This window comes from Phyllostomus hastatus, unplaced genomic scaffold (genome assembly GCF_019186645.2).
Source record: "Phyllostomus hastatus isolate PE091 unplaced genomic scaffold, TTU_PhHast_1.1 phas_contig_159, whole genome shotgun sequence".
In the NCBI taxonomy this organism is placed as follows: Eukaryota; Metazoa; Chordata; class Mammalia; order Chiroptera; family Phyllostomidae; genus Phyllostomus; species Phyllostomus hastatus.
Window position 1 is genome coordinate 6822505 of NW_025333640.1, and position 17815 is coordinate 6840319.

The 17815-nt window shown below is 40.6% G+C and overlaps 1 protein-coding gene across 3 annotated transcripts in view; it reads right to left on the minus strand.

Annotated features, from left to right (window-relative positions):
- Positions 1-17815, minus strand: part of KIF13B (kinesin family member 13B) — a 165676-nt gene that overhangs the window by 41346 nt on the left and 106515 nt on the right. For all 3 annotated transcript variants that reach the window (XM_045831811.1, XM_045831810.1, XM_045831812.1), the window contains exons 23-32: positions 16859-17016; positions 15710-15842; positions 11475-11621; positions 10850-10879; positions 9254-9353; positions 8589-8715; positions 7786-7841; positions 5890-6014; positions 4428-4604; positions 1629-1721 (exon numbers count right to left, since the gene is read on the minus strand). In XM_045831811.1, coding sequence (XP_045687767.1) covers positions 1629-1721; positions 4428-4604; positions 5890-6014; positions 7786-7841; positions 8589-8715; positions 9254-9353; positions 10850-10879; positions 11475-11621; positions 15710-15842; positions 16859-17016 — 1146 coding nt within the window. The remainder of the gene's footprint in view (positions 1-1628; positions 1722-4427; positions 4605-5889; positions 6015-7785; positions 7842-8588; positions 8716-9253; positions 9354-10849; positions 10880-11474; positions 11622-15709; positions 15843-16858; positions 17017-17815) is intronic.

Sequence of the window (17815 nt, forward strand, 5' to 3'; positions counted from 1 at the left end):
AGCACCCTTAAAGAGGGTAAGGAAACCACGAACAGGAGGGGAGAAGTGAGTGGGACAGAGACAAAGAGGAAAAGGTGACGGTGGCTCACTACAGCTGCCGCTGTTTCTCAGCTGCATTCAGACCATTTGGAGAGTTAAGATATGAAACAACTGGAAACACACAGAAACATTCAGATGCAGAGAACAAACAGCAAGTCTCCAGTTAAACACATAATATACAAAGAGAAACCTATTACAGACCCAAGATTCTGCAGGTAGTCTAACTCCGAAAACAGACTTAACATTTGTTCAGCTGGCTCCAAATTAAATAGTTTAACGGTTAATATTTACTGTGTAAGTCTAACACTTTGAATATCCAGGAAAAAAGTTACTATATGGCAGTGTTTCGTAATACAAGAAATCTAAAATAAAGCCCCAAAACGATGGAATCTTTTTGTTCTTCCAAATGCTGCTCTCTGGATTAAAAGATGTATTTCCTGTATTGTTCAACAACTCAACAGAAATCAATGCACAAATACTGAACCCTCAACAAAGGGAAGGGGGCCGGCGGGAATGGTGTGGCCTAGAGGGAGTGTCCCCCCCCGGGGTCACACCCCAGGGCCCTCTCCTGAGAACGGCATCTGCACCTCCTCACTCCCTCCCCGCTTCAGCCCTGAGCGTGGCAGAGGGACCGCTCTCCCTGCTGCCCATCCCCGCAGGGAAGGCCTCCACTACCACTGGGGCCAGTGCCCGGGGAAATAAGCCTGTCTACATCAGAGGTTACATATTAGGAAGCTGTAAAAACTGTGCCCTCCAATAAGCTTTGGTCCGGGATGTTTTAAAGCTCCATTTGTTTAATTCTTGTAAGTATTTCACTTAGTTCATGAGAGAAATAATAATAAAATCATAACTAAGTTATTATAACAGCAATTACAACTTATAGTTTGGCATATACACAACAATTTGCATGCACAGTCTCATTTAAGCCTTAACCCTGTTCAGAAGGTATCATTAAACTCAGCTGATAAATAAAAAATATTAGGCTCAGAATCACCTACACAAGATTTCTGCTTGATTCCAAAATGACACCCTCAATCTCTCTGCTATGCATCATTACCTCCTTTTGAGGGTTATAATATTACTTTATGTCTTTTAAAAAATATATTGCTTATTAAAGAATAGTTGACATACAATATTACATTAGTTTCAGGTGTTAAACATAGCGATCTGACACTTACACACCTTACAATGTGAGCATCACAGTAAGTCTAGTAACAATCTGCTACCATGCAAAGTCGTCATGGTATTACTATTTCCTCTAAGCTGTCCATTATGTCCCTGTGGCTTTATTTTATAACTGGAGGTTCATACCTCTTATTACTCTTTACCTTTTATGTGTAAAAAGGTGTTGGTTTGCTTTTCAAAACAATGTTCTTCTTTAACAAAATACTAAAACCAGAACTCTTAATGCCAGTAAAGTACATTTTACTGAGCCAAGTTAAGATTAGGAAATTCCTCTAAAAATCTATAGCATTTCCCTAAACATACAGTTCCATTTAGTACATGTTTCTTGGGTAGATGATTTACAGGGTATTAGCTCTTTTTACATGTTTATTTTTAGTAAATTTAAATTTCATGTGATCTTTCACCTCTGGAATATTGGAGACAATTTCAAAAGTCACTCCACAGCCAGGAATAGAACTTCGATGAGACATCTTTTTTAGGAGACTCTGAGCAAAACCCTGGAAAAACAAAATAGAAGATATGGTTTCCCACCTCGAAAACTGAGTTCACATTAACAGAGAAACAGCATAAAGGATACTGAATTCACTCCAGCCAAAAAGAAACAGCATATTTCCAATATACGCAAGTTGAAATCCAAATCCCTAAACACAGGTTTCTCAACTTTGTCTCAGCGCACAAGACCGAGTTTAGGTATCCGTGCATCTACATGTGCGCAGTGGGCGGCAGGTCCTATTCCCAACATGTGGACGGAACAGACCCCACCCTCTGGAAACTGACACTACGCCACCAGTTCAAGCCCGCTTAAAGGCTACAGAAATAAGGCTGTTGACTTCTACACAATAAAATGACCTTCTTGCTAAGATGTAAGCAAGGCCTGGTGACTCTTACACTTTTTTTTTTTTTTTGGCAGCACGATGGACATCTTGTACCATGAATATTGACAAGTTCAGGCATTAAATTCTTGACCAAAGCAGGATCGTTATGAAGAATGATTTAAGAGTGCATGGTCATTGTTTATGCTGACTGCGCTCCTTGCACAGTTCAGAATTGAACTGTTGAATTAATGCATAGATGACTCATTTGAAGATGCTGCTAAGACTGAACATCCTGTAGAGGTTGAAGAGAGCAGGGATGAGGGCAGAATACAATTGGTGAATAAAGATAAGAGAGAATATTAAACTAGCACTGAACCTTTTTCCTCATGCAAAAGGGAAGCAGGAAATATGAGAAAATCTCCAAAGAAAATAGAAAAATCAAACTGCTTCATCTTAGAAACACTATTTTCACAAACCTACTGAATAATTTCAGTCCTATTTAGTAATCTTCAGTTAATTTTTTTAAAAGACTGTAGCTTCTTAGAATGCAAAGAGAACATTTATTTCATCCCTTCACTCTCTTGTCAGCCTTGCAATGTGGAGCCACTGCCAGTCACACTGCTCAGAGTGTAGCTGTGGGTGTGGGGGAACTGTGGGTGCAGGGTAAGTGTGGGTGCAGGGGACGTGTGGGTGCGGGGGACGTGTGGGTGCTGCTGTCATCTTCCTTTCTCGTCTTCTTTGTCTGTGGAATTACCGAAGCCGACATGCATGTACAAGGGTCCTAAAAGGAGGTCCCTGTTCTTGCTGTAAGAAATTAAATCTCTGAAAGAGGGAGGACACCGCCATGCCCTAAAACACTATTATTTCATTCAGTATCAATTTGATATTATCAAATCATTTCAACCGGGGGGAAATGTGGCAAGTCCTTGTCCCAACAACAAAAAATTTAAAAAATAAAAACAAGGAAAACTTGGTGACAGCATGAAGTGCCCTTTCTATTAAAAATTCTATGCAGCTGGTGCTGGCTCTGTCTCAGTGGCTGGCAACCAGAATCTCCAGTTCTGAAGTGGCAAATAACTCTTCAAAACTCTCCCCGGGAACAGTGCGTCTTTTTCAACCCCTGAAAGCTTTCCGAGAAGAGGGAGGCCGAGAAAAGAGTGAGTGGGAGACACACCATATGCATCTATGGCTAACCCGACGACCTGGGTTATACTGATGTTGGATTGCCCAGCTAAAGAGCGGCAGTTTTAACAGCATTATCGCTAGTCTTCATTTCAAAGACTAATATCCGTGTGACATTTAGAACTAAAGATTAATTTTTAGGGATGGAGATTACATCTAGGACTCCATCAACCATGACTGTGCTCTTTTAAATGAAAAGACTTATGTTCATCTGTTCTGGTTTGAGTCAGTGCATTGAGAAGACCTCAGAAGAGTGAGCACAGGCAGTTAAAAAGAATCCCTAGAACCAGCCTCCCAAATCCTATAGTTGCAAAACCAACAACAGAAATACTTCACACCCACCTAGAAATGTTCTGCTGAGCCCCTCACACGGCACCAGGCCCTCTGTGACCTGTCTGCAGCTGCAAGGACAGCCACAGCCCTGGCCTCTGCAGCACACCCTGCCGTGCCCTCCCCACCCACACTGCCCTGCACTGCATTTCCCCCTCCCCAAGAACAGCCAGCAGTGCCTTCCTGGTCTGTACACAAGCAGTTCCCACGCTCCTCTTCTCTCTGAAGCCTGCCCTGACTGCTTCTGTCTGCCTCGTCCCCTCTGCTCCTGCGACCTCCAGCACACAGTGGGCACCTGCATCAGGGCGCCTTCACAGCAAAGCAGAGGCACCTGTCTGTGCATCTGCATAGACCCATGCCAAGGGGCACGGGCTCTCTAAGGACAGAGCCTGCTTCTTACTCACCTTTTACCCCGAAGCCTGACAGGGTACACTTCCTAAATTTATGAATCAGCAGATGAGTGGAGATGACTGAAAGAGAGGAAAGGTATGGAAAGCAAAGGGTGCTTTGCACAAACAAAGGCTAACTGCAGGGAACCTTCTCATCCTGTCGGACCCAGATGAAAAGTCAAAACACACAAAGAGGACTTCACCTGGATGAGGCCCTGTGACACCCCAGAAAATGGCAGTCAAGTGTGAACATGCTGTCAGAAAGATTCTGTGTGACAATCTACTACCGTCTGAGAGGCAGTCAGGGTGACGTGTTCTGGAACTGACGCCAGCACAGTTACAGGACAGGGAGAGTTTCCCTGAAAAGAAGAGCTCAGTGACTCACAGCGCTTGTGGGGACAGGAGGCCAGAGCAGTCACTCCACGGCCCTGCCCTCACGTCAGGCATGTAGTTCAAGTCATTTCTTCAGCTGGGATTAATGCCTCACCTGCCGCCCATGAACACTGACGCAGATCCGTTTGCGTAATACCAGCTGCATGTCAGCTGGATGGCTGAGCTGGACCGTCACCCGCACAATCAGAAACACTCGCTCATCCACAGGGGTGCCTTTACTGAGCTGAGGACAACTGTGCACTGCGGAGTCCCAGGAGGCTTCTGCTTTCACCTGCACAGAAGACAGAAAGAACATGCTTCTCCAACTCCTAACAACAAAAAGCCTGACAAAGAAACACCGTGGCTGGGGCTGCACTGCTGCGTGCCCGTCATGGGGGAGTCTTGAGGAGACCTGCCCTGCAAAGCCGTGGGACAGGAGGATGCGGCCTCAACCAGCCCAGGCTGGGAAGTATGGAGCAGAATGTTCTTGGCTGGCTGGCTGGCTGGCTGGCTTTGAAATTTTTATTTTGAAAAATGTTCAAATATAAAAAAAATTTGCAAATTCAGTACAATGAATTCCTTGTATCTTTCATCTAGTTTCATCAGCTGCTAACACTTGCCACTTTTCCCTTCCTCTTTCTCACAACACATGCACACACAGTACTATTAATATTGTTGTTATTATTTGCTGGATTGCTTTAGAGTAAGTTACAGACATATAACTCTATAGCCCTACATACTTCAGCAACTATCATCTGAGCGCAAGGGCATCCCTGACTTAACCATTGGGCAATTATCATATTCAGGAAATTTAACATCAATATAATATTACTGTATATTGTAACATAGAGTCCAAACTCAAATTTTCCAACCGTTCCAGCCCAGGATCACAAATGACATTTAGTTGTCACTGTCCCTTCAGTCTACTCTCATGTGAAATGGCTCTGCAGCCTTCTCTGCTCACTAGTTACACAGACTTACCAAGGAAGGGTGCAGGCCCTCCCTTTCACAGAGCGGGCAGCACCTGGGTTTGTCTGATTGTTTCCGCCCTGTGAGACTCAGGTTTCACAGCTTAGTTGTACCCCTAGGTGATGTGAGCTTTAAAGCATCCTTTCAGCCTTCTTCCTTAGAATAGTTTCTAATTTTTCTAATATACTCCAAATTTTAAAATGAGCCCCCTCAGATTCATCACTCAGATTCAAACATTATTAGGATTTTGCCACACTGGCTTCACTGATTTTTTTTTCCTTTTTAAAAAGCTTTACTGAAGAATTTCAAAGCAAACCCCAAGCAGGGCGTCATTTCCCTAGGGAGCGGACCGCGGCTGACCTGGCCTGCGCACACTAACGGAGCCTTCACCAGGAGAGGAAACGCAGTGGCGGTGGACGTGACCTGACGGGCCACTCCTGCAGGGGGTGGTTCCCTGCTTTCTGGAAGTCATAATGAAAAGTCTTCATTTATGTTTCTTGAGAAATGTAAGTACTGAAATAACGACCTTGCTGATTGTTTCAAAAGGCTCATGGAAAGGTTAAAGAAACTACTCTTCATCCAGTCCTCCCAAGTGAGGTTTTATTTACCTCCCCATCGTGCTGTTTCACAATCTGCAATTCAAAGAACTCGTCCTCTTCTTCCCCCGTGAGGGTAGCATCCCATCCACCAGCTTCCGGGTCATCAAGATTATCCTGAGAGCTGAAATCATCAGCTGAAATCAAAGCAGTTCCATTCAGTACGAAGATCCTTTTAAAGGATAACCCCCTACCAGTTAAATCTCAAAGTGCTTAGTATTAAAATTCTTCTGCCTCAAATTTCATTCTTTTGGCTCTAAGATCTTACATGACACGGGTGATGACCATTAAAACAGCTCACAGATCTTAGAGACGAACAGTGCCTCGAGAAATTATCTTATCCCATCTCCTACCTTTAAGCCTTATTCTCCATGAAAGAGGCAACTGAAGCCAAAATACCCCAAGGGGTTACTCAAAGTCAGTCCATAAATGTTAATGATAAGATTACAACCCAAACTCCCCACACTTTAGTGCACTGAAGAAACGAGAAGTGAAAGTGATTCCAATTATCTGACAGTTAAGTTCAACAAGAGAAGTCATTGGCTACATGAACCAGAAACTGGAGTGTTGCCCTGTGCTCTCCCAACTCTCTATCCATCATAAGCTTGTGTCTCTTTTAGTATGTGGACTTAGGCTGACCAAGAATGGGCAGAAGGCTGACCAAGGTCCCGATCATGTCTAGGAATATCCATACCAACTGGTCTTCTTTAGAGTTAGTCTTCTCCACTTTCTTACCCTCTCTCCCTCTCTCTCCGCCCCCCCGCAATCCCCCCTCATCTTACCTAGCCAGGAACCCAATGTAAGACTAGGCCAGAGTCACCCTCAGACTCCAAGCCTCAAGAGAACATGGTAGGAGAGGGCGCTGCAGCAATACATGAGAACCGCATCAAGTGGACGGATGGCAGAAATGGGTCTTCCATGTGTCTAAATGAACTAAGGGGGTTGCGATGCTGAAACCTCCGATATCATAACTCACTCCCAGCCAGGGGAGAGAAAAACCTGAGGACATTCAATGTTGTCCATTTAGGGTAGTTCATTTTAATCCATAGTTCTTCTGTACATGTTTTAGGAATTTAACTGCTGACTTTGAACTTATATTTACCTTTAATCCACCTTTTCATCTTTCCCCTCCTTAGACAGAGTATATGTAAGATGTAGCCATATCCAAAATATTTTACATGACAGGAAAATGTCAGAAAAAATGACACATTAAAAAACAGGCAGTCCTGACTGGTATGGCCCAGTGGGTTGCACATGGTCCCACAAGCTGAAAGGTCACCCGTTCGGTTTCCAGGGGGCACGTGCCTGGGTTGCAGGCCCGGTCCCTGATTGGGGGTGTGCGAGAGGCAGCTGATCAATGTTTCTCTCGCACACTGATGCATCTCTCCCTCTCTTTCTCCCTCCCTTCCCCTCTCTCTAAAAATAAATACATGAAGTCTTTTTAAAATAGACAATATAGGAATGAATGACATAAAAACTCACAGAAAAAGTGAGAAACTTATTAGGTAATGCTAAGGAAGCAGCAGATAAAAGAAAACAGGCTACACAAGCAATCACTAGTTATTAGTCCTTTTCAGAGAGAAGTTTCTCCTAAGAATTAAAGAAGAAAATATTTTAAGTGCACTTAACTTCCCAAACTGATGAAAGAACGAAGCACAGGCACAGCACTATGGGTTACAGAATGAAATGTGAGCACATATCACGATGAAACATACCTATTATTGTTACAAGATACTGTTCTTACAGAAAAGTCACTCCTGGCCAAGTGTCAGAGTCCTTTGGCACATATAAAATGAACTTTAATCTTAGGCTTAGAGAACCGCCTAAATGCATACTTTATTAGAATCTAAGGGTTGCACGGACACTAATTCACAGAGGTAGGCCTTCAGGAAGCACCTGCTGACTTACCATTTAGGTCAAGGAATATAACAGGAATGTGTGTTTCCATCCCAGGAACCGGGGTCCTAAAACATAATGAACAAATCACATGCAGACTGTCTCAGCAGCATGTACTTCGTGACACAGCCATAATATAAAGTCAGAGCTGGCCCAGGTCAGGCCAATCACAACTCTGCTGTTGGCTTTGCTATAATTTCACATCAGAGATGCCACAGACTTAACTACAAGTGCTGTGTCTCTCCACCAGTGCTCTCGTGCATCATTACCATGCGCTCTGGAACTAGAAAGCAGTCTTCTAAGACACGTAGACCTGTTTATAAATGAGGCTCCCCTGTGTGAAGTTACTCTCTTATAAAATTATATCCTTAAGGGCCCTATATGGATTAATTTACTATTTTTAATTTCTATAAAGTGGCACAGAAATTTGCTGACAGTACAGTTTCAGAGAGCACCCAAACCAAAAACTCCTAGAGATGCAATTTTACAATGACCGAATGGTCTTTTAAGGGAATGACCCAAGTAATTAACATATTAACTATTTTTTTAAATGCTAAGTGCACTTGTACTAAATATTGATTTAGATTCTCAGAAATCTTAATTATTTGAGCCAATAACAATATTATTTAATAAAACAGTTTTAGGCCATCATTATTCCATCTCATGAAAATAATTTAACACTTCCTCTAATTCAAACAACTTTTTCCCCATATGCTATAATAAGTCTCCCATTAATTAAAGCGCAGGCAAAAATCATATGGAAAGCAGCTGGCTTATTTAGAAGTTCAGCAGGAGACACACGGCGGCATCTGTACCATTCTGCCGGGGCCCCAGGAATCCCACTGCCGGCGGAGGGGACCATGACTGCATTCCTTTCTTCAGTTAGAGTCAGCCTCATCTCCAGCAGCTGAGCTTCGCGGTCAGCATCATCTTCTGTTTTATCTAGAACATCAGGAATGAGGATCCAATAAGGTTATCTCACTTGCTACTTACACTTTTGTCCTGTGTAGCGACGGGCTTTTCCATTTCAATTACTGGTAGATGAGGGTTCATAGAAACTTGTGACTTCCCTAATTCATGATAAAAGCTGTGCGATAAGAAAACCATAAGCGAGAAAGGTTGGTGTGCTCTCGCAGAGGCCATCCTCAGTTCATGGAGAAGCACATGAATGACTCCTCCCGAGTCAGAGCGTTCAAGTGCTTTTGGACAATAAATCAAGAAACGTTATTTTTGAGGGACAATATGCACTTTGTGTGCTGTATTTTCTCTTTCTTTGTTGGGGGCTGTGGGAGACCTATGGGAAGATGTCATTACAATTAGATGAATGTTCTTTTGAACGGATATGGCACAAATAGCATTCCTACGCTCTAGCCATCCCCGTAATTGGTGTCTTAATCTACTTCTAATTCATGTGGTTGCAAATGGGGATTCATTATGCCCTGATACAGGGGAAAGGAAGTATTTAACTTGCTTTTCCTACCATGTTTACTGACAAGCTTTTGCAGTTGTTGATCTAAGTACTCCTGACGTTTTGTTAACGCATTTAGCCATTTTCTACGTAGTCTCTCTAAATCCCGATCCTGGAAGAAAACAAGGAAAATGACAGGATATACAATGCGTAGACAATATATCTGAAACTGATGCTCTATCTTACATTACTCTAATGTGCTTTGAAAATGTTAAGTATCATTACTAATGTCTTTATTACCACCAGTAGTTGACTCCAACCATCATTCAGAATAGAAACTTTCAGAAATTAAAGCATTATTGTTCTAGAGTAAGACTTTCTGAGAGACTTTCTGACATCAGATGTTCTTTGATGTCCAGAACAAGTTTTTTCCTATTGGTTCAATGTGTAAAACTCCAGGCACTTGCAACTAAGATCTTCTACGAGGTCTCTTTAAGCTGGATAAAACCACCACTACTACTCAATAATCTTCATAGTTACATCCCTGAGAACGATCATAACGATTCTTCAAAGTTCTTCACTCCAGCCTTCAGCATGTTTCATTAGTCTTTACAAACAACCTGTAAATGCTTCTTGCCCTTGTTTTGGTGGGAGGAGGGGAGAGGGACCAGGGGCCATTACCAACAGCCAAACATCTCTACCAGTCAACACCTGACTACATACCGATCTTACCTCATTTCCTTTTGTAACGAAGTTACAAGATTGGGTAGATCAGTGGAATGCTGTGGAACTGGTGTGTATCTGGATTTCACTAAGGCACTTAACCAAATAGCTCAAGACATTCTTGTGGACAAGATGGAGAAATGTATAATGAATCTATTTGAATGAAATCAGAAATGACTGAAATATCACATCCCAAGAACAGTGATTAATGGAATAACGTCAGCTTAAAAGAAGTCTCTGTTGTTGTGCCACAGGACTTTGTATTTAACCCCCTCTGACACAACATTTTTATCAGTGACTTATATAGGAAGGCAGACATTTTTATCCAATTAGGATGATGCAAAACCAGGAGAGTGACTACACTGGATGACATAATGGGGATCCGAAGAGCTCTGAGCGTCCTGACAAGACTAACAAGATAAAACTTAGCAGACATAAACCAAATCCTGCAGGAGATTAGGGAAAGGGGAGGGCAGGAGGAGAAACAAAACCCAATGTGTATGACTCCATGCCGTGGGGAAGAAAGACCCGGCCTACAACAAGGAAAACCTCTGGGCGCAAGGCTTGACTGAAGACCAGTGCGACACAGCTCTCCTAGGAAAAGAGGTAGGTGACGCCACTCACGGAGAGACAGAGCAAGGGAGAGAATCTGGAGAGACAGATCTCCAGACTCCTGGACTCCCGGACTCCTGTAGGAAACCTGGATGGGGAGACTCCAGGTTTGGAAAAGGGTAATGGTCACAAATAATTTTCCCACACTAAACTGACTTTCTAGTCTATGGCTTTTGTCTGTCAAACACTCATGGTTCCCCACACTGTTTTAATTTGAGAAAAAGCAATATTTGAACCAAATTTAGTTGTGTCATTATTAAATAACAATACAGGAATGAGTGATTCAGTACTTTAATCAGGCTATTTTGGTGAGGCTAACAGGTGCCTCATTACCTGGTAGCTGTCCATGTCCTCCTCTTCCTCCTAAAAGAGAAAAATACATGATGGAGAACCAAAACAATTGTCCAAGAATCAGTCTACACTAAACAATCTGAATCTTTTCCCATACTTTCTATTTTCTCATTTAATGAATATATTGCTTCATCTTCCACCTGTGCTCACCCTTGCTCTAGGTTTTATAGTGTTCAGGAAGTTGGAGTAAAACCTTGAGTTTCTCCTAGGAAAGTGAAAAACACGTATTTGACCTTTTCTGGAACCAGTACAATACTCCCCCTGCTGCGTCTGTAGTCCCACTCCCCAGGGGAAATCAAACACCTGCTGGCAAATAGTCTTCAGGAGCCAGTAGGGGGTTTCTGCAGAGGGGTGGTGATGGGGGAGGTTAGTTTCTGGCGGCTGAGATGTTTTGTTAACCCTCAGTTTGCCACGTACCAGGGCAAAACCTACAGTGTGGTGCAATGAGGCCATGCAGATACAATACAATTTTTTTTAAAGGCATCAAAGGAAAACAACAGAAATACTGAAAGAATCACTCGCAGAAGGCAGGTTTCTGACAGGTCCCCAGAGGCTCTCTTGTCTGGCTGGGTCTTTCAACAAGAACACCACAGGCACAGACACTTACATGGAAGGTCTCCTGTGTCCTGGGGGATCTGAGTGCTCTAACTTTTACACATCCGATTCCAACAGACAATATGCATTCTTCCATCAGAGGTAACGTCCCGGACTCCTGCACAGTCTTCACTTCCACTTGGACTCGCCGGGACTGCCCCTGCATCACAGACAATTTGAACAGTTTCTTAAAAGCACTTCAATTCCTAAAAGTTTGGTGTAGAGAGACCCCTACAGGCTGATGTTGGGAAAAGCATTTAACTTGGAGCCACTGTCTCATGGTACCTTAAATGTTAAATAGTAAACTACAAATTGAAATATTAATCATGAAAAAGTATTTATCTTTTAAGTATATAGAAAGACACACACAAATATATAGTTTAAATATTTTTCAACAAAAAGAAACATTAAAAGAAAACATTCTAGAGAGCAAACAGCTAGTCAATAAAAAATGTTCAGCTTACTAATAATCAAATACAAAATAAAATGAACAAGATACACACTTATTTCCACTTACTAAGCTTGCAATTATCTTTTTAAAAAGGCAACTTCCAACATTGCCCAAAGTAACTACATACATTATTGGCAGGAATATAAGTTGGTAAAGCTTTCTGCAGAGCAATTTGCCTTAAAAATGTAAGTTTTCCTTGATCTCGCAATTTGACTTTCCAGGAATCTCTTCTAAGTAAATAATCATGTATGTACATAAAGAATTGTAAAGTAATGTGAAGAATAACAAAAAATTAGTTACAAATTAAATGTATAATATTGATAACTACTTACACTCTACTATAGGTAATAAAATGTTAGTCATTAAAATATGGCTGTAGAAAAACGGACAGTTAAAGTTTAAAGAGTATGGTGACAGATGTTAACCAGACTTTTAAAGAAGAGTAGGCTGCCAAACCAGAACATGTAATAGAACTTACTTTAAAAAATAAGCAAAGTAGAAATAAGAATGATTACTACTATCCTGGATCCGCTGCTTTAATCCCAAAATAAAACAATTTTAAAGAGAGCTGCAAAAGGAAGAATGATAAAAGAGAACCTATCTCTTCTTAAGCATATTTTCAGAATACTGTGTGGTTGTATATTTACAACCAATGTGTTTTTTAAATTTCCAGAATTCCCAAATTATTGACTTCAAAGTTGGTTTATAAATCCTAGAATTATAAAATACAATTTAAAAAATGGATTTTGAATATACAATTTCAAGTTAGTTACTCTTCCCCTCTTCCATCAGATTTTAATTCCCAAGAGCTTTGCTTACATTATCAGTAAAACCAGCTAAGGTACTGACCGACCTAACAAACTAGATTTGAAAAGACAGGCTACTGCTGTCTTCTGATTAAATCTTTTCCAAGGACTATGCATCAGATCTTTTGTGAAGAGAGTACCTCGGGAAACATTTTAATTGTTTAGAACAGTTCAGTCATTTTAATTACCTACCTTTTGTTTATTTACTTTGCCTAAGAGATAAAGTGGTCTATTTTAATTTTTAAGTTGATTTTAGGGAGAGAAAGGGAGGGAAGAAGGGAGAAAGAGAGGGGTGGTGGGAGAGAGAGAGAATAAGAGAAAGAGAGAAAGAGGGAGAAACATCAGTTTTTGTTGTTCCACTCATGTATTTCACTGGTTGAGTCTTGTATGTGCCCTGACCGTATTTGATCGGGCTGACACTCTGACCAACTGAGCATCCTGGCCAGGTCGAAAGTGGTCTGCTTTACCTGTGTGCCCAAATGTGGAAAGTGGAATACATACTTGGATACTTTGGGGAGAAATCAAGGTAAGGAAGGGGGAAAAGATCCAGGAATGGCTACACGTCCCATAGAAAAAGTATGTGTAAACTATTAGAATGAACTTCTTACAACTGCTGATATTTGACTATTTTTAAATATACAACTAGAAATTTCATATGTTGACCTAATCAGTTTTCTTCAGCCATTTTTCTGTTCAAGAATAATAGTTCCAGCTTTAAAAGATATTAAATTCAATGAGCCCATCACCCACAGCCCTCCATGAACTAACTGCCTGCCACATGCTTCTATAACCTCTGCTTCCAGCTCCTTCCATGTTATTTTCTACCTAAACTTACCTAATTCCAGCCTCTGTATGTTTATTCTTTATTGTTGCCATTTACATATAAAACACCTTTCCAGCCTTTGCATGATTCTTTCAGCATCCAGGTCAAGATGCACATCCTTCAAAAGAAGTCTTTCCTGATAAACTCAAAATATCTTTGAACATTGATAATAAAGATCACAGGAACTATGACAAATACTCAAATATTCCCTTTACACTGAACCACAAAAAACTTATCTGATCTGGCCTTCCAGGAGATGCATTTCTAAGGCATCTAAAAAAGATATATATAGCTTCAACACATGTTCAGAAAAAGATGTTCTTCACACCCTTAAGAATCCTATTTTATATGTATAACTCATGCTATAATTTAAACTAATTTCCTTTTGCTTTTAGTTCCTTGACCATATATGAATGAATTTACTAAAATTCATTTGCTGGGGTCAGAAAATAAGTGCTTATCATCTTCCTTCTATTCAAACATTGAGGAATTTAAATATTTAAGCAAACTGTCTTTGTCCTTTAACCTGTTCTCATATTTTGCTTTGAATGATTTCAACATTCATTTCCTACAGCTATTCTAGTGTTTCACTATTGTTCTAAAGCATGGAAACTATCACAGGATGCAATATTCTACTAAATGTTGAATTAATGTAAAGCATGGCAAAAAAAAAAGAGTATTGCCAAATCTCCTGAAGAGAAGATATTTTTTCTTTTCTTGAGTGGCACAGACACTCGAGATCTCAACCTGCCTGGGGGTCAGTGATGATTCCCACCTACCTTCCTGCTATACCGATTTCTGGCAGGTGTGCCCATCTACCTGGTGTCATTTATTTAACACCTCCTGTGCTATCATAAATTGACATTTGGTCTCTGTTCTTAGTTCCTGGCAGACAGCTCCTAAAACTCTCGGAGGTTCCTAAGTGTTAATAGTTATAGGCCCATCTTTTAATGAAGTGACTTTTAATTTATCAACTCTTGGAAGACTGCCAGATAGCTTCAAGAGGGGGCCGGTCATCAGAAAGACTAAGCCTTGGTTAGAAGTTGGAGCTCTCAGCGGCACCCCTCGGGGACAGCGGTGAGAGGGGGTGGGGACTGAGTATTGCCAAAGGCCAGTGCTGTCCTCAATCACGCCTACGTCACGGAACAGCCATAAAAACTTGCAAAAGGTGGGGTTTGGAGAGCTTCCTGTTGATGAACAGATCTAAGTGCTGGGAAGCTGTCACACCCAGAGAAGACATGGGCGCTCATCCCATACCTTGCCCACCCATGCATTTCTTTCCATTTGGCTGTTCCTGCACTATATCCTTTATAATCAACTGGTAACAGTATGTAAGAGGCTTTCCCAAGTTTTGTGAGTCATTCTAGCAAGTTATCAAACCTAAGGAGGAGAGTTGTAGGAACCCTTGACTTTGTAGCCAAATCAAACAGAAGCATGGGTAACCTGGGAACCTGACACTTGCAGCTGGTACCTGAAGTGAGGGTAGTCTTGTGATTAAGTCTGCACCCTTAAACCTGTGGGGTCTGAGCTAACTTCGGCAGTTAAGGTCCAAACTGAATTGAATTGCAGGACACCCACCTGGTGTATGCGGAAAACTAGTTGGTGTCAAGAGGAAAAAATACTTCTCACCTCCCATGTACCAAGCACTGTACTTCATGTACAATATCACTAATTTTCACACCAGTCCTACAAAGTCGGTATTATCACCACCTCCAGGTTCCACCTGAGAAAAGGTTCTGAGAGGTGACTGGACTTGCTCACGGATGCTCAGCTAAGCCACGGGAGACCCAAGGCTGAACCCTAGCACATTAAAACTCTGGAGGTTTGTTCTTTCTGCCACGTCACATTATTTCTCCTTGTCTTTGTAAATATTCTAATGCTGCTTAATATGTTTTCCTTATTTTGTACAATTCAATTTTAAGTGGTTCTTTAAAGCTTGTCTCCTTCTTACTTAAACCTAACAAAAGCTGGTTTTAAAATATTATAAATAGAAATATTTTTTTAAATTAAAGAAAATACACATGAAGTAGATGATTTTAACACCAGAAATGGAGTTGGCCATCTAGCTTTAATTACCACTGACATTTCTATAAAAAGAAATCTAATATTCAGCTTTATGGTACCAAGGAATTTAATGTGAACATTCAGAATAACACTCATAATGTTACCTGCCGGAGCTGGAAGATGCCTCCTGTAGGCACGTCCTTTGCAGAAATTACTTCCACAGGGCAGTATTCACCATTCTCATTCTGTTCCAGAATTTGAACCCAGAATTCCATTTTCCTGGTGACTTCACTCCATCTAGGAAATAGTTGAAATTCTTGGAATGTCATACATTTCTAAGTCAATAGCAGGTTAGGCTCTTATACTTGAGAATTAACAACAATAATGATTTCCAAAACAAGTAACTCAATAGAATGATCTGTAGTTCAGTGAGTAATATGCAAGTACATATTAACAAATATAATTAAAAGCAAACTTAAACAAACAGTATCAGAACTAAGGCTGCACTTTCAGGGATCGTTTCTATAGCTCATTTCTAGAAAAGCTTCTCTGAACATTCGGAGCACCAGAACTCTAAATGGTTCCTTTATTTTGTTCAAAAATGTGTGATAATTACAAGTCTATTTCAAAGTGATTATTTAAAAATCTAAACACTGTAACCAGTTGGACAGAAGCAAGTGGAGTGATTATCTTTTCATAAATAGATAAAGGTAGTGCTGTATGCTTTACTGACTTGACATGTATCTTTGCTCACATCAAAGAGCATCAGGGAAAAAAATCTCAATGCCTAATTTAGTATTTGCTAAATGTTCTAAATGCCACAAAACGAAAATCTGGTTCTTATTTATAATAGGTGAAAAGTACAAGTATATGCACTTTCGGTAATTTCTTTTAACTCTTCTTTTTAAAAATCCTGGTCGACAAATGAGCCTGCCCCCTCCCATCACTGAAGCCAGCTGAAAAGAACTTCAAGCTGAAGAAGAACAAGCAAGCCTGAATTCTAGAGTACACCATGGTCCCTTTCTCTACAGTTGATTAATTAGAAGTAATTCATAATGATAAACCATTTATCCTCCAAAAATTTACTTCACTCTTTATTCTTAATTACCCATATATTTAACTCTCTTCTACCACTCTTCCAAGTTCACTTCTCTGAAGAAGTTTAATTGTGCTATTAATACCCTGGCAACACCACCATCCATTCCTGGAAGAGTGATAATGCTGAGGAAAGGAAACCCTTTATAAGTGGCAGTAATAATCCCTATCACTTTGTAAAAATTGTAAATGGAATCAGATGGATATCTTAGATTCACCTGTCCCGAAGACTACGTGTTTTTGCTTGGATAATCCCCAGATCCCACAGGGCTGGGTTTCTCCGAGGATCAGTCACTTTATGGCCATATATTTCAATTGCCAACGCCCCTTCTGAAAGGTGTTCAATAAAGTCTTCAGTGATGTTAACAGAAAACTCCTAAAAGAAAATAATTACAGAAGAGGAAATACTTTCTGGCAACCTTATGACTACTTATACCCACCACCATATATTTACATCCCCACAAAGAAGAGAAAGAGGAAAGAATGTTTCAGTTACAGAACTGCTGTTACAGTACATCCATAATGAATGCTCATGTGGTCTAAGGTTCTAGACTGTAAAAATAATTTAACTCTGATTTCTAGATGTTTCACCTTGAAAATCTATTGTAAAAGATCAGCATTATATTCTATTTTGTCAGCAATACTTTGGGAGCCATTTTAAAGAGTATAAACAATTGTATTAAGAATTACAAAATGAGCCCTGGCTGGCGTAGCTCAGTGGGTTGAGCGCAGGCTGCGAACCAAAGCATTGTAGGTTCGATTCCCAGTCAGGGCACATGCCTGGGTTGCAGGCCACAGCCCCCAGCAACCGCACATTGATGTTTCTCTCTCTCTCTTTCTCCCTCCCTCCCCTCTCTAAAAATAAATAAAAATAAAATCTTTAAAAAAAAAAGAATTACAACAATGGTCTACAATGTCTTGATATAAAAGTTATTATATGCAGTAAGGTAGCAGTGTGTTGGAAAAACAATTTTTCCCAGTTTTTAGGATGCTATCTTCAATAATAGGGGAAGAAGGAAATAAATAATGATCATCAGTACAAAAAAAATTCACCTAATTTTTAAAAATTCTCCCAACCTGTCCATCTTTACAAGATAGATTTAAGACAGCATTTTGCAATAGTTAAGATTAATCTCTGAAACAGTTTATTTTTAAAAGTGATAGAATCTCCATCT